General features: G+C 37.7%; 2 protein-coding genes across 2 annotated transcripts in view; both read right to left on the bottom strand.

The window, feature by feature from the left end:
• nfat5b (nuclear factor of activated T cells 5b) overlaps positions 1–9,498 on the bottom strand; it is a 39,633-nt gene extending 30,135 nt beyond the window's left edge. Inside the window, exon 1 of the mRNA XM_080436152.1 lies at positions 9,219–9,498. Within this exon, the coding sequence (XP_080292278.1) occupies positions 9,219–9,291 (73 nt within the window). The 5' untranslated portion in view covers positions 9,292–9,498. The remainder of the gene's footprint in view (positions 1–9,218) is intronic.
• A 2,528-nt stretch (positions 9,499–12,026) lies between these two features.
• The window catches only part of pkd1l2a (polycystic kidney disease 1 like 2a), a gene marked incomplete at its 5' end in the record, with an annotated part of 31,635 nt that continues 26,650 nt past the window's right edge, over positions 12,027–17,011 (bottom strand). The window contains 9 exons of the mRNA XM_080432654.1: positions 12,027–12,369; positions 13,257–13,388; positions 13,493–13,594; positions 13,733–13,943; positions 14,727–14,887; positions 15,125–15,252; positions 15,550–15,683; positions 15,995–16,325; positions 16,744–16,929. Of these exons, the coding sequence (XP_080288780.1) occupies positions 12,220–12,369; positions 13,257–13,388; positions 13,493–13,594; positions 13,733–13,943; positions 14,727–14,887; positions 15,125–15,252; positions 15,550–15,683; positions 15,995–16,325; positions 16,744–16,929 (1,535 nt within the window). The 3' untranslated portion in view covers positions 12,027–12,219. The remainder of the gene's footprint in view (positions 12,370–13,256; positions 13,389–13,492; positions 13,595–13,732; positions 13,944–14,726; positions 14,888–15,124; positions 15,253–15,549; positions 15,684–15,994; positions 16,326–16,743; positions 16,930–17,011) is intronic.

Genomic DNA, 17,011 nt, shown 5'->3' with positions numbered 1-17,011 from the left:
TTGTTAACTTAAAACTTAAAAATTCTGTATCTCGGCTCCTGAGTACTTTTTTTTTTCAATGAAAAATCTCTGGCAGTGGGCAAACGCGGCCAGCAATAATTGTGGCAGTGAATGAGTTAAGAAAGAGGCCACAGCATCTATTTTCTGTTCTTTGCTTATCTACACTCCGCACTCTAGTTATTAATTTAAATGTTAACACATTTATCAAAAAAATAAACTCTTTATCTTTTAATCGGCCTCTTGAAAGCAGGCATCAGCCGATGCCAATTATCTAAAAATGCCAGATCTCGGCCCCTATAATCGGGGCCGATAACTAACTTTTTGTCCTCCAAACCAGAAACCACCCAGATTTAAATGTTTAATGTTAAGGCCTATCCATGGAATTTAATCTCAGTCCACAGGGATCTATTCCTCAGACAGAGAGTGAACAGAATAATGGACAAAGAGTAATGTTATAATATAAAGTAAGACAACCCGTTAACATGTTTTCTAATAACTATGGGCTCTGAGTATTGGTAAAGAGCGGTACGGGATACAGGTACAGTGGGCAACTGAGACTATGGGCAATGTCGCTGAATGCTAAATGTTGCAATGTTTACAGAATTTATGAGAATAAAAGTTTTTTTTGTTGTATGGAGTAGTACATAGTATGTGAAAAAGTTGTTTGCAACATGTGCTCAAATGAGTGAGTGTAAAGCGATTTAGCCTATACTTTTTAGTATGGCGGTTGCAATACTTTCTGAGCTTAATAGATATCCTTATATAGATAACTCTTGAGTCTTTAGTGCGCTATCATATTTCAGATCTAAATTCCAAACAATCTGGTCCCTTATGGGTCCATTTGGTTCCTGAGGCGGCCAGTCTTCTGCCCACTATAGCCTACCGGTTACCGCTGTATGCAGTCTATGCCAGAATATGCAATTGAAATTTAAGTTAATATTGAGTATAGATTATTTTATATCAGTGTCTTCCCCTTTAAGCAATTGTGCACTTACATTCTATATTGTAAACAAACAAAACACAAATTTATATTGGGGCTGTAAAAAAGCAAATAGTAAAACTCAATTTAGACACATTTTGAGAAATACAACCTGAAAGTATACCAGAACAATCTCAATCATTACAAAAGTGTCACTCCCTTATTTATTTCCTCCACAGCTGTTAGAAAGTGAAAGTCAGCCAAGCTTTGTATGGCCAAGGAAAATCACTTGTGTGACACAAAGCTCAGACGTTTGTGGCATGCAGCTCTTTCTGTCCAGCTAATCCCAGAGTGACCGGAGACCACCTCCAGGAGATCAGATTACAGTAGCCGCTTTCAGCAAACACACACTACTATCCTAACTTCCCTAGACAGCTAACTAAACCTGTAGTGTTATGCCTAATTATTTATACTTCATCATTATGACTAGCTCAAAATAACTGATTTCCAACTGGAAAACGTGACATTGCTCGCAGAAAACAACTGATTGCATCGTGTTTTAAAGTTGTCAATCAGTTTTTACCATATGTCAAAGGATAAATTAGACTTTAGATGCATTCATCAGAAGAGATGATTTTACTATCATTCACCATATTAATGCACAAAGCATTGAAATTGAAATGTTAATTTTACATACATTTTATTTTAGTTTTAAGCAAGGCAATAGATCTGATCTACAGCCCACGTTCTTAGCTATGTAGAAATTCCCCTGAATGTTTACCTGAGGATTGAAAAAAGAGAAGGAACAGACACTAGGCTTAACATGAAAGCTAGACCTCAGAAAGCAGTGGAATTCAAACTATTTACACAAGACAGCGCTTTGACACGAACAAGCACACAGACACACATTCCCTCTCCCTGTCTCTGTCACAGACACAAAATGTGTAATTTATTGTATTATTTATGGTGTCGATTGTAATGAAGTGTTACTGTACGCTCTGTTGTCTTGTAATGTTTTCTATTGTTCACTGTTCTATGTTTTTTGTGGGGACTGAGGATGAAAATTTGCATCACTGCTAAATCCAGTGCATTTACACTATATTACTATGCTGTCCATTAATATGCTCTGTCCCGTCGAAACACACACACACACACACACACACACACACACACACACACACACACACACACACACACACACACACACACACACACACACACACACACACACACACACACACACACACACACACACACACACACACACACACACACACACACACACACACACACACACACACACACACACACACACACACACAGTAGTGCATGTGTAAAGGATGCTTCACAGACACTTATCTCTATAGCTGTAGAGATTATCTAAAATATTCCTTTAGCATTTATATCTGATAATAAAAAGAGTACATCTGCTAAGTGATGAGGGTCTTGTACATACTGCTGCTCATTATGCCTTGTGTATATGTACAGTAGATATCTTAGTAGATAACCTTAATTTCTTTCCTGGAAAACAACAAAATGATGGAGCTTTCACAAAAAAAAAAAATCACCCACCAATTTACACTTGTAAATCTGTAATGTGTGACAAATAAAAATCTATTCTTATTTTTGCTACTGTAACTAATACGGGACTGTCCCCCTCAGCACAAGCTCTCACCCAGCCATACACACATAAATCACAACTTCAAGTTCCAACAGCATATTAGAACAGGAAAATTGCTCCACAATGTGCCCAGTGTGCACACTGGCACTTCTCCCCAGTTACGGTAGCAGGAAAACCGTGCTGAGGCAACAGGAAGGCTTGTGTGTCATTTAGCACACACATACTGTATTCAGACAGTACCGTATGACATCACTAAGCTTGCGCCATGCTAACCGCAGTACAATGACACTTTGGTAGAGGTTTTGGTTGTGTAGTTACGTTGCCATGTAACTCGCGAGACATTTTGCTCCATTGATTAGAAATTGATATTCCATCATAGTCTCCTCACTAACTTACATTCCACAGTGAAAAAGCTCTCAAACTCACTCGAAACAAACACAGCAGATTCTGCCAATACTGTAAACTGTATAACATCACAAAACCCAATAAAAGGGTCCAATATAGGGCATAACTCATTGACGCATTGTGAGGTTGTAGGTTGCCTCTTTTCTGTAGTTTTGGGAAATAAATACAGTATTTTTGAATTTTTGGGGAACTTTTGCGCAAAATGGGGATGCCAGGGTTAATGTGGTTAAATGTAAATGGGTAAGGGAGATAAAGATAGGCTCTAGCCCTCAGTATGCAGTATAAAGTTCAGGTTCAGGAATAGCCTGTGGGGTCAGACAGATCCCGATATGGAACTCTTGTGGATTTTCCTGTGATTTTGGATGCAAGCTGTTGACTCAGCTGATACGAATGTGAGAACAAACAGATAAAACAGTTGGCAAACATAGGTTGTGTACCTTAAGGCTGCCATATCTTAACAACAGACTAAGAGTAATGGTCAAATAGGCTTAGAACATTTACAGCCTATTTCTTAAAATGTAAAAGCAACCACTGCTACTTTGACCTACAAGTATTGTACCATTCACTATTATTGAGACAAAACTGACTTGAATCAGAGATTAGAATATAAAGCCATCAGACAGGTTATGAGGTAGCTTTTAAGATATGCCAAATTTCACTAGAGCATGTTCAGGCAGAAGGATTGTTTAATGTAGGGTTAGGGTTAAGAACTCAAGGAAAATCATCTCAGACAAGCAGAAGAGTGGGTTATCTCAAAGTGGATGCCTCGAGTGTCCTTGGACCAAAGAGATAGATGCATTCTAGACTTTAAACTAACAACTCACAACACCTTTAAGGCTACTTTTTTATCCATCATACGGTAAGTCAAATTACAGGTTTGTTCTACTTTAATGTTTAAAGCAGCATTTATTTATTTTTATTACAGTATATCACTTTGTTTGTTTTTTTAAAGCAGTATATTGCAGTTACAAATTGTGGCTTCAAACAACATTATGCCATAACTTCTCTCAAGGACCACTCTCAGTTTTTTGTACATAATTCTGTCTCCCTGCCACACAGCACATTTTCTCTTCATCTGTAAAATATCTAAGGCCGTAGACTGGCAGTTTAAAAAAATACCAACAATGACAGGATGCTGGAGGAAATGCCATGGAACAGTGAGATGTCGCAATTTTATTCCCTGCCTACCAGTATGAATGGGAACCAACAGGTGAATCAGGAGAAAGAAATGAAAACACAGGAAATTGAGTCTGCACAACCATAAAGCTACAGGGCAATGGAATGTTTGTTTATTTAATGTTAAATACACTCTGCATTTCTGAGGCTCTCGAAATACCAGGGGCTTCAGCTCGGAAACCCATGTCACACGAGTGGGTGTGAATAAGGTAGACACAGAGATGGCGAACAGGACAGCTTTAACATGATTCCATTTGGAGCACCACCACTCATAAATCTGGATCAAGGCCTTTGAAATCATAGACTGTGGCTGGAGGGTGAGGGGTGTCTGAAAACATCCAAGGCAGGAGGGATAACTGGAGTCATGTATCGTTTAGTGAAGACTGACGAACAATATTGAGAAATCTGAACAATGTTAGTCTTACTAGGGTACTGGGGCACGTATGAAATCCAAATAAGGACCCCTGCTCTTTGACATGGGCCCTACAGTGTGTGCGTAGCCTAGTTGTAACCGTATCCTGAAACTTGAACCTCTGCTTTTCATCTGCCAATGGAAAGGCTCTCAGCAGCTAAGATTTACCCCTCTTCATATTTAATGTCTTTGTTGACATGTGTCCCTCTCTGAAGAGAAACATAAAGGGTCTGGGAGGTAGCTACTCTATTTACTATACCATTATTATTCTCTTTACTCTAGCCTCGTACTCTAAAGCAGAGGTTTACATTTTCAAGTGCACGTGTGTGTGTGTGTGTGTGTGTGTGTGTGTGTGTGTGTGTGTGTGTGTGTGTGCGTGTGTGTGCGTGTTAGTTAATCACACAACTGCAACAAACTGATGAACACATTGTGATAAAATGTCACAATGTGTTTAAATTATATTTGTTCAGTGAAAACAGTGTTATTTTTAAATTATTATTACCAAGATAACTTTAGCTAACCATTCCCAAAAGTGAGTCTGAAATAAGATCTATTTGTATCAATTAGTCACACAAATCCACAGATTGTATGTTTTGTTAACACTGGCATAAAATGACACCAACAAGTCATAAAGGAATACAATGTATAAAATGCCAACTAGTGGAAGTGAACTTATTGGTTGAGGAAATACTTGTGGACATTAATCTTCAGAGAAAAGTACCAACAAGACCATACTGTTGAATAAAGCAAAAGGTATACAATTTATCGATAATATTTAATAAATAAATATAAATGACAGTGATGAGGAAAAGCACATGGTTTGGCACCAGTTTGTGTTGCTAAGGCCTATAGAGGTTAAAGCACTCATGCATAGATCTGGCCAGGCCAAAACAAAGTCATGAGTGTGCAGTAAATACTGGAAGAGGTGATATTTTGACCTGGGACTGATTAGTCTTTTTTACTGAAGTTTGGTTAGTGTTAACCATTAACCCATGAGTTTTTAAAGGAAGTTATGGAGGCAAGTTGAGACACTTTTGGAAACTTACCTGTCCAAGTTAACCACTTAAGCTATTTTACACTTTGGCTAGTCAGCTCACAACAAGTTGCATGCATCACGGAGCATTATGAGCTTGTACATCTACTATTTTTGGAAATGTAGAAGAAAAAAAAAATCATAATTGAAAATATTTAGGGGAAAAAAATCTTGTTTGTTTTTTAGTTTTTAGAACAGATGGATTGAAATGGAGCCCAAATTTGTACATAAAAATGGAAAAGCGGAGCAATGGGAGTAAAGCTAATAACACATTACACAGATTACATTTTCTTTACACCACAGGAGATAATATACATTGCCATTTGACTATGCAGTGTGCAAACATAAATTGTATCCCATATGCTACGTTTTACATGATATACTGTAACTGGATAAAAGCAGACTAGTGAACAACGATTCAAAACAGAACTTTAAACAACTTAACAACCCAGCCTCAGGTTTCAAGCATGTTTGTGTGAAGGTTGTGAAAGTAGATCACAAACCATTATTATTGTCTCTGTATGTCTGGCCTGCAGATTTGAGATAAAAGTGAGCCTGTTGATGATTTGGACTAACTGCATCGTGTAGCCAGATGGTTTATCTTACATTTTCTCATTTTCTCATTTTAACTCCACGGTCTTTCATCTTTCATCATCAGAAATCTACAAGCTTTCAAGGCAATCAAGTATTTCTAAGCACACGCCGCCAAGTTTGCTTAACATAGCAGAGTCAATATTAATAGAGTGCTATGTAAGCCCAGGTTTATACACAGAGCGCCCCACTCTCCATCAGATGGTTAATTATTGACAGGGCCTTGGTGGGTGTCAATATAGAAAACCTAAAATATGAGGAGACCTTGGTCTCACAATTTTTGACCAAGGTATAAAAGGTGTCATGGATGCTAACATCTTCTGTAGCTTTAGACCAAACTACAGTAGTGTGTGCACTGTATTCTATTTTAACTAGGTCTCGTGAAATCCTTACCCACCCATCACCCAGGAGGCTTTAAATGTATGTCAGCCTCAAAACAACTATTGTTTTTCAATTTGTGGTAGTTAACCACTTAACCACCCTACTGTATATACTTCAGCGTACGACAAATAGTGAACATAGCAGATCTACAAGCTCACAGCGTGAGCTTGCAGATCTGCTATTTTTTTTAATTGAAAGAACATTTTTGAAATATTTTGAAAAGATTGCCAGGCCAAAATAGGGACAACAGGATAATCAAGGTTATCCTATGAATGTTTACAAAGCTAATGTCCTGGGAGATAGCATTAAGTTAAACAGACTATTCAAATCTTACAAATAACACCATAATTCCACAGATTTTTAACATTATTTTCAAAACGTCATACTATAGCTTCTTATAACCATGACAATTTGACTGCCTTATAATACAAGATTGATTTCATTCTAACATACAACTTAAATAAACTAAGCTAGACTAGTACAGTAATTACTTGCTGTAGTAGTCTACACAAGTATAATAAGTAAGCATATAGCAGGTAGGCTGTGTGGACTACAATTTTGGGAAACTGGCTTAAATCCTCAAAATTATAGCATCAGTACTCAGGTCCCTCTTTCAGGAAAATGTTTCTCCACAATCCTAAATTAGCCACTGGCAAGTGGGAGGCATTGGCTAACAACAATTACAGGCTGAATGGCTGTTCACCATGTGATAAATTTGGTTTGCTACAAAATAATTTAAACATAGTTAATATTTTGTGTTTGGTATTTTTCAATAGTTGGCTTTTGTTTTTGTCTGAGAAAGTATTGTGAAATTAGTATAAAAGAAAATAGATAACCTAACTGATTGAAAAGCAGTACTTTTATGAATTACTTAATAAATCACAACTGCCACATTTAAGAGAATCAGAATGAATAAACTATTCTAAAAACTAAAAATATTTTGCATACTTGAGGGTTGCCTATCGCCCATTATACTGATTACATTATAACAGGGGTGGGAAACATTTTCGGGCATGTGACGTGATGTCTATTCCAAGGTTGGAGAGATTTACTCCTGTACCACCAGCCAACAGTGAAAATAATAAGTACCTCTTTTAAGTCTTTATATAAGCTGCTATTCATGCAGGTTAATAATGCAAACACAGAGTATGGCAATCATTTAATATTAATAATAAAGTCTGACTACAGTTATCAAAAGAAATTAATGGATGCATTTTTCTGGGAGTTTTGTCCCTATATCTACAGTAGAAGCCCAACCTGAACGGTAGATCAAACATACATGGTTTGCCCACATCTGCATTATGATAGAGCAGTGGTTCTGTGGTTCCCCGGCAAAATAATCATATTTGAACTTGGGACCCCCCAAAATAATCATATTTGAACTTGGGACCCCCCAAAATAATCATATTTGAACTTGGGACCCCCCAAAATAATCATATATTAAGCTCACAACGTCTCTCTCTTATATTATTTGACAATTTGGCCAATGTTTGACCAGTTTTTATAGTATAGTTTGTTGATTACTTTTGATGCAGTAAAAAAAAAAAGAATCATGTGGGGACCCCGACCCCCAGGTGGAGAACCACTGTGATAGAGCACCACTTCATATATTACTAGCCTTGGATCAAGACAATCATAGATGTACTGTATTTGGTCGAGTCTGACTTTTGCTTTCGTGTCTATGATACGAAAGCAAAAGTCAGACTTGATCAAATATATCTACTATGATAGTCTTGATCCAAGCCAAAGCTAATATTACTATAGCCTATACATATCTATTATCCATAGGGGCCCCACTGTTGGTTTTGCATTGATGGGGTCAAATTGGGTTGTGGGGTAATAATAGCTATAGATGCCTTTACCTTAATTGAACTCAAAACCAGCAGTAATATTACTGTATGCATACCATTTCAACTGAAGCCTATGCTGTCACCTGTGGGGCTTTAAGCTACTCTGGAAATTGAAAGCACTAGACCAACACAATTATATAAAGAAAAGTATTTGCCAGGCAATATACCAACCTGAAATAACTAAATATTAATTTATACTGTGTTGCTTGCCATAAAAGAACAGATCTACTTCAGTTCTGTTCTTTTTGGCAAGCAACACCGTTGTACTACAGCGTATAAATTACAATTAAGTACATTTACTCAAGTACTGTACATAAGTACAGTTTGAGGTATTTTTACTTTACTGGAGTATTTCCAATTTTCAGTACTTTTACTTCGACTCCACTACATCTCAGAGGCAAATATTGTACTGTTTTAGTCAACAACAATTATTTGAAAACTTTAGTAACTAGTTACTTTGTAGATTTTGATTATTATTACAAAACATGCATTAACAACATCCCTATGCATACTCAGGCTATTTTCAAAGCATTTTTTTTATATTTGGAAACTTGTGAAAATTCTGCAAAATTAGTACTTAACAGACTATTTTGATATTGTGGCATTCGTACTTTTATTCAAGTAAAGTAAAAGTAAAAAAAATAGCACTTTTTCCACCACTGAACTTAAATGAATGACATTGGGGGGGGGATGCACCGTGAACGCCACACGCACTCACAAACAACACCCACACACACACGCGTGATCAGGTCAAGGCACCACAACTTGAACAAAAATCAACAACTAGTACGTATAGCAGTATAACTATATGTACGACAGAACAGGCTTACCTTTAGAATACAAGGATCTGGGAGAATTCAGGTCGAGGTCATCGCTGAAAAGGGAAATAAAGTCAGAGGGCATCGCAGGAAATCTGACACCCGATCACTGCTATAAAGTGTGACGTTAACCAGGCTGTCCTTCTACCGCTGTCACAAGACGGCCAAGAAGAAGCGTCTTATTATTAACCGAATAACCGCTGTGACAGAATACAGCACACATTCGTTTAGATCTGATGATGACTGTCTGGTATAGTGACAACGCTCCCGTTTGTCTGTGTGTGTCCGTCTGTCCGCGATCAGCGATGGATGTTTATGATCAGTCTGCCAGGCAGCTCAGAGTCAGTCAGAGCCACGCCTACCTGCATTACGCAATAATGAGGCTTTACTTTGGGATATAAAGTAAAGCCACATGATTACTCACACAATACAATAGAATGAAGTTTAGATGAGTGTTTAGTGGTGGAAAAAGTACTAACATTTTTTACATAAGTAAAGGTATCAATACTGTAATGTAGAAATACTTTCAAATAAAAGTCAGGAATTAAAAATGTACTTGAGTAAAAGTACAAGAGAATTGGTATCGAAATGTACTTAAAGTACCAAAAGTAAAAGTACTCATTATGCAGAATGTCCCATTTTAAATGTATAACAATCTTATGAAAATAACAGATCTACATGCAAGCTCACAATGCATCGCATCATGACGTATTGTGAGCTTGTAGATCTGCTATTTTCAAATGGCCGAAATGTAAAGGGCTGAAGTGGGTAATGTATGTTTTGTAATACTAATGAAAATCTACAAAGTACTGGAGTAAATGTACAATATTTGCCTCTGAGATGAAATGGAGAAGCAAAAGCACAGAAATTTGGAAATACTCCAGTAAAGTAAAAATACCTCAAAACTGTAGAGTAGTACTGTAAAAAAGTACAGTGTTTGAGTAAATGTACTCAGTTACTTTGTACCACTGAGTAAAGCCACATGATTACTCACATAATACAATTAAATAAAGTTTAGATGAGTGTAGATTGTGATCGTGACTCACAATCTAAAGTTTAGATAGTGAGTTTAGTTGGAACTTGGAATTAATAATGAATGAATACGAGTTTCCTATATAATGGAATCTGTGTAATTAAAACATGATGAAATTAAATATTTATCTCAGTGGTGACATGGTGATGTACTTTTCAGGAGTGGTTCTCAAAGTGGGGTCCAGGGACCCTCTGGGTTCCTTGACAGAGTCCTAATGGACATTTTACAGTTCTGTAACTCTGAGAGTATACAAATGTAACCAAATGTCCCCTTATGGGCCCATTTGGTTCCATTTGTATACTCTCATGGGGGTCCTAAAATATAAAAGTTTGAGAACCACTGTTTTATACTAGTATTATGATCTGACTTATTGATTTGTAATATTCTCTGAGATTACATTACACTGAAACAATTCACCAGAACCAGAATAGTTAACTCAGAGAGTATTGACATTATATATGAGCTCATATTCGTTTTTATCAATGTCAGCATATGTTGTTGTTGTTTTTCACAATATTAATATAATATCTATATAATGCCCAGCCTATGTTATTAAGCAGACATGTAGGATATACTTTTTTATAGTGAGATAATAACACAGTTGAAAACTGTGTAGGCCTACTGTTTTTACACACTGAATATTGATCAGGAATCAATAAGGAAATGAAAAAAGAATCAGAACGATAAGCAGAATCGCTGATGGCATTGGCATCAATATGTTCTTAACTGTCTATATTAGTATTGTAATATTGTATGGTTGTTTGTATAGTCTGTTGGGTGTTGTTTGCTTTATAATGGACCACAATGAAAACAAGCTTTGTCTTTTTCGTGTTTAATCCATTTTGGCGCTTTTAATTGGTGATACTGTGCTTTTAAAATCGTATCAATTTCCCATCCCAAGGCTAGTTATCATGGCGTTTTTTATGTGCAGCCCACCGGCCATTACAATAAGAACATACCTGATCTAATTCTAAAGATAGCCCTCTCTTTCAGGAATATGATGACAACTTAGGGTTTCGATAATTCAGACACGTGTTCACCTACACCACAGTATATTCTTTCAAAACCGCCCTGAAAACCCACCTTATAGAATTGCTTTTATGAGCTGAGATTGATCTCAAATCTTGTTTTTACTGTTTTATTGCTTTTGTTAATACTTATCTTTTTTTCCTAATAAAGTTGTTCCCCCTTTTTTTCTTCAAAAATGGAGCCATCTTATAATGAGCATTAGTGAGGGTAAGGACCAATTATATGAAGACAGGTGATGTCATCCTTTAACCACTTGAACTCTTGCAGGGAATATTCACAGAAAATAGCAGATTTACAAGTTCACCAACGAGTCGTGTTGTGACGTGTTGTGAGCATGTAGAGTGGATATTTTCGGTGAAGAGATTTGGTGAAGAATGAAGAAAGAGCAGACCAAGTATTAGTTTACAAAGTGTAGAGGGTTTAAATGGTTAAAGCAAAATGGAACTGCAGCCTAACCTCATAGCTACTATTTTATACAGTAGCTACTGAGCTGAGAGTAAACACCAAACACAGGCCAATAGAGTTCGTATAAATGCTCGGCCAAACCAGATTTAGACTCTGATAAACCTTTCTGTATACAAAGACTAACAGCATTTAATCAAAAATAATTAGGAAAATAAAATAAACAGCTGAACAAAATGTTAGTATATGGATACATCAATTTAATTGTTTCACAAAATATATAGTAATCTACGTGTGACAGTACATGTTATGATCATCTTACGGTTGTATTGTCTCCTTAAGTTTCAGTATTTCATAAAATATTTACAGTTTTTCTGCAATGGAGTGAAATATAAATATATATCTAGACTTACAAGTACATACTGTAGGTAAATATGATCACAAAACAATCTTAAGGTGTTACTAAATAAACTGATCGATTACATGCAACAAGTCAAGCAACTGATAGGTCTTACAGTGTTTTGTTCATGTAATTTGTACAGGGAAATATTAAGAGGAAATAGTTGAGAGTTTATTTGTACCAGAGGAAACAACCGTGTTATCATTCTGAAGTTTTACGCCTTCATTCTTACATTTGATTCCAAACAAACTGCAACATTTCTTCAGCATCAGGTCCACAATCTCCTCCTCTTCTGATGGCTGTGGAACAGTAAAGAGACAAATGTTCAACTAAAGGCTTTGTACAGACTAAACAAAATTGTTGCTACATAACATAGCACTAAAAGTGGTTCTTTGGCTCATAATCATAGGGGGACCTCTTTTGATGCTATGCAATACCTATCTTAAAGATGCTATGTGACACCTTTGTCAAATGGTGCTATGTAGAACCAAGGTGCCGAACCTTTTTAAAAACAAATTTAATATTTTTTATTTATAGATATAGGAGATGGACAGGAAACAGGGAGAGAGAGATGGGGAGATACATGCAGTAAAGATTGTTGGGAAAGGGACTCGAACCCGCGATGCACTGTCGGGCTACATTGGGACCTAGGTGCCCGAACTAGGCCAGTAGTCCGGGCCAGAGGTGCCTATCCTGAGCTGAAGAACCAGTAGAGAACCTCTAAAGAAACTGGGCTTAACAGGTTCTTTGAATAACAGCGGCGCTATATAGCACCTCAGCCATTCCAAAGAACCCCTGAAGAACCACAATTAGTTTTTGTGTTGGTCCTGAGAATGAAAATAGCTATTTTCTTTTAAAAGATTTTTATTGGTGGCTTTTCCACCTTTATTCATATAGTACAGTAGAGTGTGACAGGAAATAGGGAGAAAGTAACAGGGAGTGACACGCAGTAAAGGCCATCGGGCTCGGGAATCGAACCCGCGACTCGCTGTCAAGCTGCGTTAGAGGCTATGTTGTATGAGCCTTAACCACTAGGCCATCAGTACCCCCAGAAAGCTATTTTCTGTGCAAGACACCAGTGCATAACTACAAATGCATATGTATAAATCAGGCTTAACCAGATTCTCCAAACACTAAAAGCAACTCCTCAGGCTCAGGCTTTTCTGAGTAAGCATGCATTAAATACCTTGTGATGTATCTGCTCTTGAGTGAATGCCACAAGGATGACAGAGATGAACAGGTTCAGCACCACAAAGGTCATGAACACGATGCAGGAGCCAATAAGGAATGCACCAAGGACAGGGTTGTAATTCAGAACCTGAGGAAATGGAATGGGAAAACTGTCAGTAATTTTTAGCTGCCATAATCCCAGACCAAGAACTCAGAACTGCAGACCAGAACAACTGACTGACTCTCACTGACCTCTTCATAATTAAAAATACCCAGCTGCAGGCTGACCATTGTCTGGGCAGCATCCATCAGTGTCCGATACGAGTACAGCTTCCAACCGAACATCAGATTGGACTGCAAAGAGTGAGTTAAAGGGTAACAAAGTTCCTCTGTTAATAAAAACTATGTTCTGATTTAGTTAAGTATGTACAGTGTTCACTGTGGTAGGACAGAGATAAAATTGATGTTAGGTGACGAAGGGAAACCTCTCACAGCAATGGAGTAAGCAAGGAACATGATGGTCATGACCAGCAGGAAGCCTGATATGTCAGTCCATGCCCTTTGCAGTGTGGCAATGATCATGTTGAGCTTGGGGTTGAGCCTCATCAGGTGCCATAGCTTCACTGTAGCCAGCAACACCAGGAAGGCAATCAAATACCCCAGCACTGCATCAGCCGTGGCCGTCTCATGGAAACTAGCATATCTGAATGTAGAACACAACACAGAGGAAAATAGACCCTTGTCTCAACACCTTCATTTTAATTTAATGTGATGCTATGTATGTCTACAGCTTGTAGATCTGCTATTATCTGTGAAGGGTTTACCCAGAATACAGAAGTAATTAACCAGTTATTAACATCTGTTAAGACATGTATGTTATTGTAAAATGTGGCAGACAAATTCAAGTCCAGACCTAGCATAGCATTATAGCTGGATTTGTTTACTTTATTTAAGTAACCCAACTGTTGCAGTTGTTAGCTTATAATATAGAAAAGCAGGAGTCATAAACAGCTGTAAGGTGCTGTTTGGCTTTGGCCTCCATTTATGCTGGTGCTTTGTAAACGATGTCAATGGAAACACCTTGAAGGCAAACAGCACTCAATTTAAGAAAATGAAATAATAATAATTGAAATTAACCAAATCTGAATCTAGAATTTAGTTTGTTCCTGCATGGGTTCTTAGCCAGTGTTAATGAATAACGTCCTATTGTAGTGGTACAACTGTCAGCTGTAATTTGGGTACATTGTGACACTGCATTTAAACTGAAAACCACAATTTAACCTGTTCAATCGTTAAATTACAAGGAAATGTCCCACTCATTCATTTTATAATGTCTTGTTTTCAAGAGGCATGCTGTGATACATGTTACAAACCTGATGCCAATCATTCTTTTGATTTGACCTTTCATTAATAAGCTTGCCAAGAAAGGAGGGAAATGGGAAAATTGTTCACTGTGTAAGTAGTAGTAAAGAAGTTGGTGACTCACTGGTCTTTGTTGTTCTGGTAGTAAGTCATGTCTCTCTGCCCCAGAAGGGTCCTCTTGATGAAGACAGACAGAGCACTCCAACTGAGAAGAATGATCGCCAGCTCTAGAAGGTTCCATTTACTCTTGAAATAAGCCCACCTCTGTTGTTTCATCAGCTTTCCCTGTCAGGTAATGATGAGAGATAATAATCAGTGGTATGGAAATGGTTACTGATCAATCAGTGCCTATCAATTGTAGATAGTAATTATTTGAATTATTAATTCAGCTCTTTAACAATTTGAAAGGATATTACAGCAATTTTACTCAACCTGGTATGTGTATGAGACCAACCAATCAGAATGCCCAAGGCAGAGCTATAGTATAAGCATCCAAAATAACATAAAAATCTGAAGAAATACCTGAACAAACATGTAATATAATATAAAGATGAAATAGATGGCTTCAGAGGCCATGACAAAGATGTGCAGGCCACCAGGGGATTGGTAAAGACGCACACTTTGCAGCTCACTGCGGAACTGGAATGCTCCTGAAAGAAAAGTGTGTAAAGAGTGAAGGGACCTTGAGTCAGACTTCTATGCAACTCTTAACCACTTAAACCCTATATACATGGTTTACCAGGTTCCCCCTGCAGGGCCCACTCCTTTTTTCCTTTGACATCAAATCTCTTGAAAATAGTGAAAATATCAGATCCACAAGCTCACAACGTGGTTGTGGATTTACTATTTTCGCCAAATGTTTGCCAATTTTCACATAATGTTCGCCTATTGCCCAGAATAGGAACACTAGGATTCATATGGTTAAAGTTGTACAGTAGATGACTAACCTGTGCCTATGGTCTCTAACATGAGCGTAACAATGCAGAAGAGGTTGACATTGGCATTGTACACAGTGAACTCCACAAAGATGGCTTGGGTGTACACATCAAGCCAGGTGTTGTCAAATAGGTAGTGGAGAGTTCTGCAGAAACAAAATATCGGCAACTTTCAAATTAAGACCAGATTTGTGAACATGAAATCAATTATCCCAAAGCTGGACACATCTCTTGATATAATGACAAACCAAACAAACCCCAGGAAACCCAGTGGGGATAGGGTGACAGGGATATGGGCATATTTTGAGGTTGATTACCACTACAATCAAATGAGACAGATTTAGATGTATATTTCTGTATACAGTATATCTAAATCTATTTGTAATAATATCACTGGGATTTAGACTGATTCGGGATGCTGTTGACTTTCTATCGTAGTTTACATGCTGGGACTTACCTACTAGAATTCTGTGAATCTGGGCCCAATTCAACAACAAATCCCCCTCCCCTGTACAACACCACACTGCCCCAGATGGGTTGGGCTCTAAGTCGAGCCTGGGACTGGTACTTCCAAGGGCTGTGGAGGCTCTGTGATGTATTGTGATCTGCAGATTGGCTCCAGCCTGGGCCATAGGAACCTATATCCTCCACCTCCCATGAGTATGGTGCATGACAGTCAGGTACAGACTTCTGCATGGAGCGGGCAATGTGGCAAGAGCTCTTCTGCACCCTCACTTGGCGAAGACGGGCATTACCAACTAGCTTAGAGTTCCCATCTGTGATGAATCCTGTTGTAGGTGGTAAGGTGATAAAACAAAATAATGCATTGATAGATGAGATAAGCAGAAGTACTTAACAGTATTCTGTCACTCAACATCCAATTGTTCAAGTAGAAGAGGCTTATAATCACTTATACATCTCCATAGGGTCTTACAGATAGTCTCATAACACTATACACTTTTATTGTTCAACAGTATGTTTATAAGTGTTTTATAAATACAAGTTTCATAGAAAGTCAAGTGTTAAATACTCTGTTAAACTTGGCGTGATGTAAGAAAAACATGGATGAGGATTTTAGTCAAGGTGTCAGAGAGTAAAAAGCTCAACTGTATTGATATCAACGACAACAAAAATCAGATGTTCAGATATTAAATAATATTACATTTGAAAAGTTTAAAACATGTATACCCTCACAACATCACTTACCTGGGTAATCTCCAAAAAGGTTGGTCAGTAAAGAAGTGTTTGCCCAGTTAAACACATCACTGATACTCATACTGTCTGAGACACCTTTGCTGAAGCTCTGCTGAATGTGCCGGGTCAGGAAGTAAGCATTGGGGTCCCTCTGGCCATACGCCACCAGGAGCAACATCCACATGAATCCCATGTAGGCTGCAGCACAATCACACACCTCAGCGTTATACAGTGTAGCTCAACATATAATACATATTTTGCAATGTGCTTGCTCTACAAT

The sequence above is a fragment of the Gymnoscopelus braueri genome, assembly GCF_963280865.1.
Source record: "Gymnoscopelus braueri genome assembly, chromosome: 1".
Classification (NCBI taxonomy): domain Eukaryota; kingdom Metazoa; phylum Chordata; class Actinopteri; order Myctophiformes; family Myctophidae; genus Gymnoscopelus; species Gymnoscopelus braueri.
This window is presented reverse-complemented; position numbering and strand designations above follow the sequence as displayed.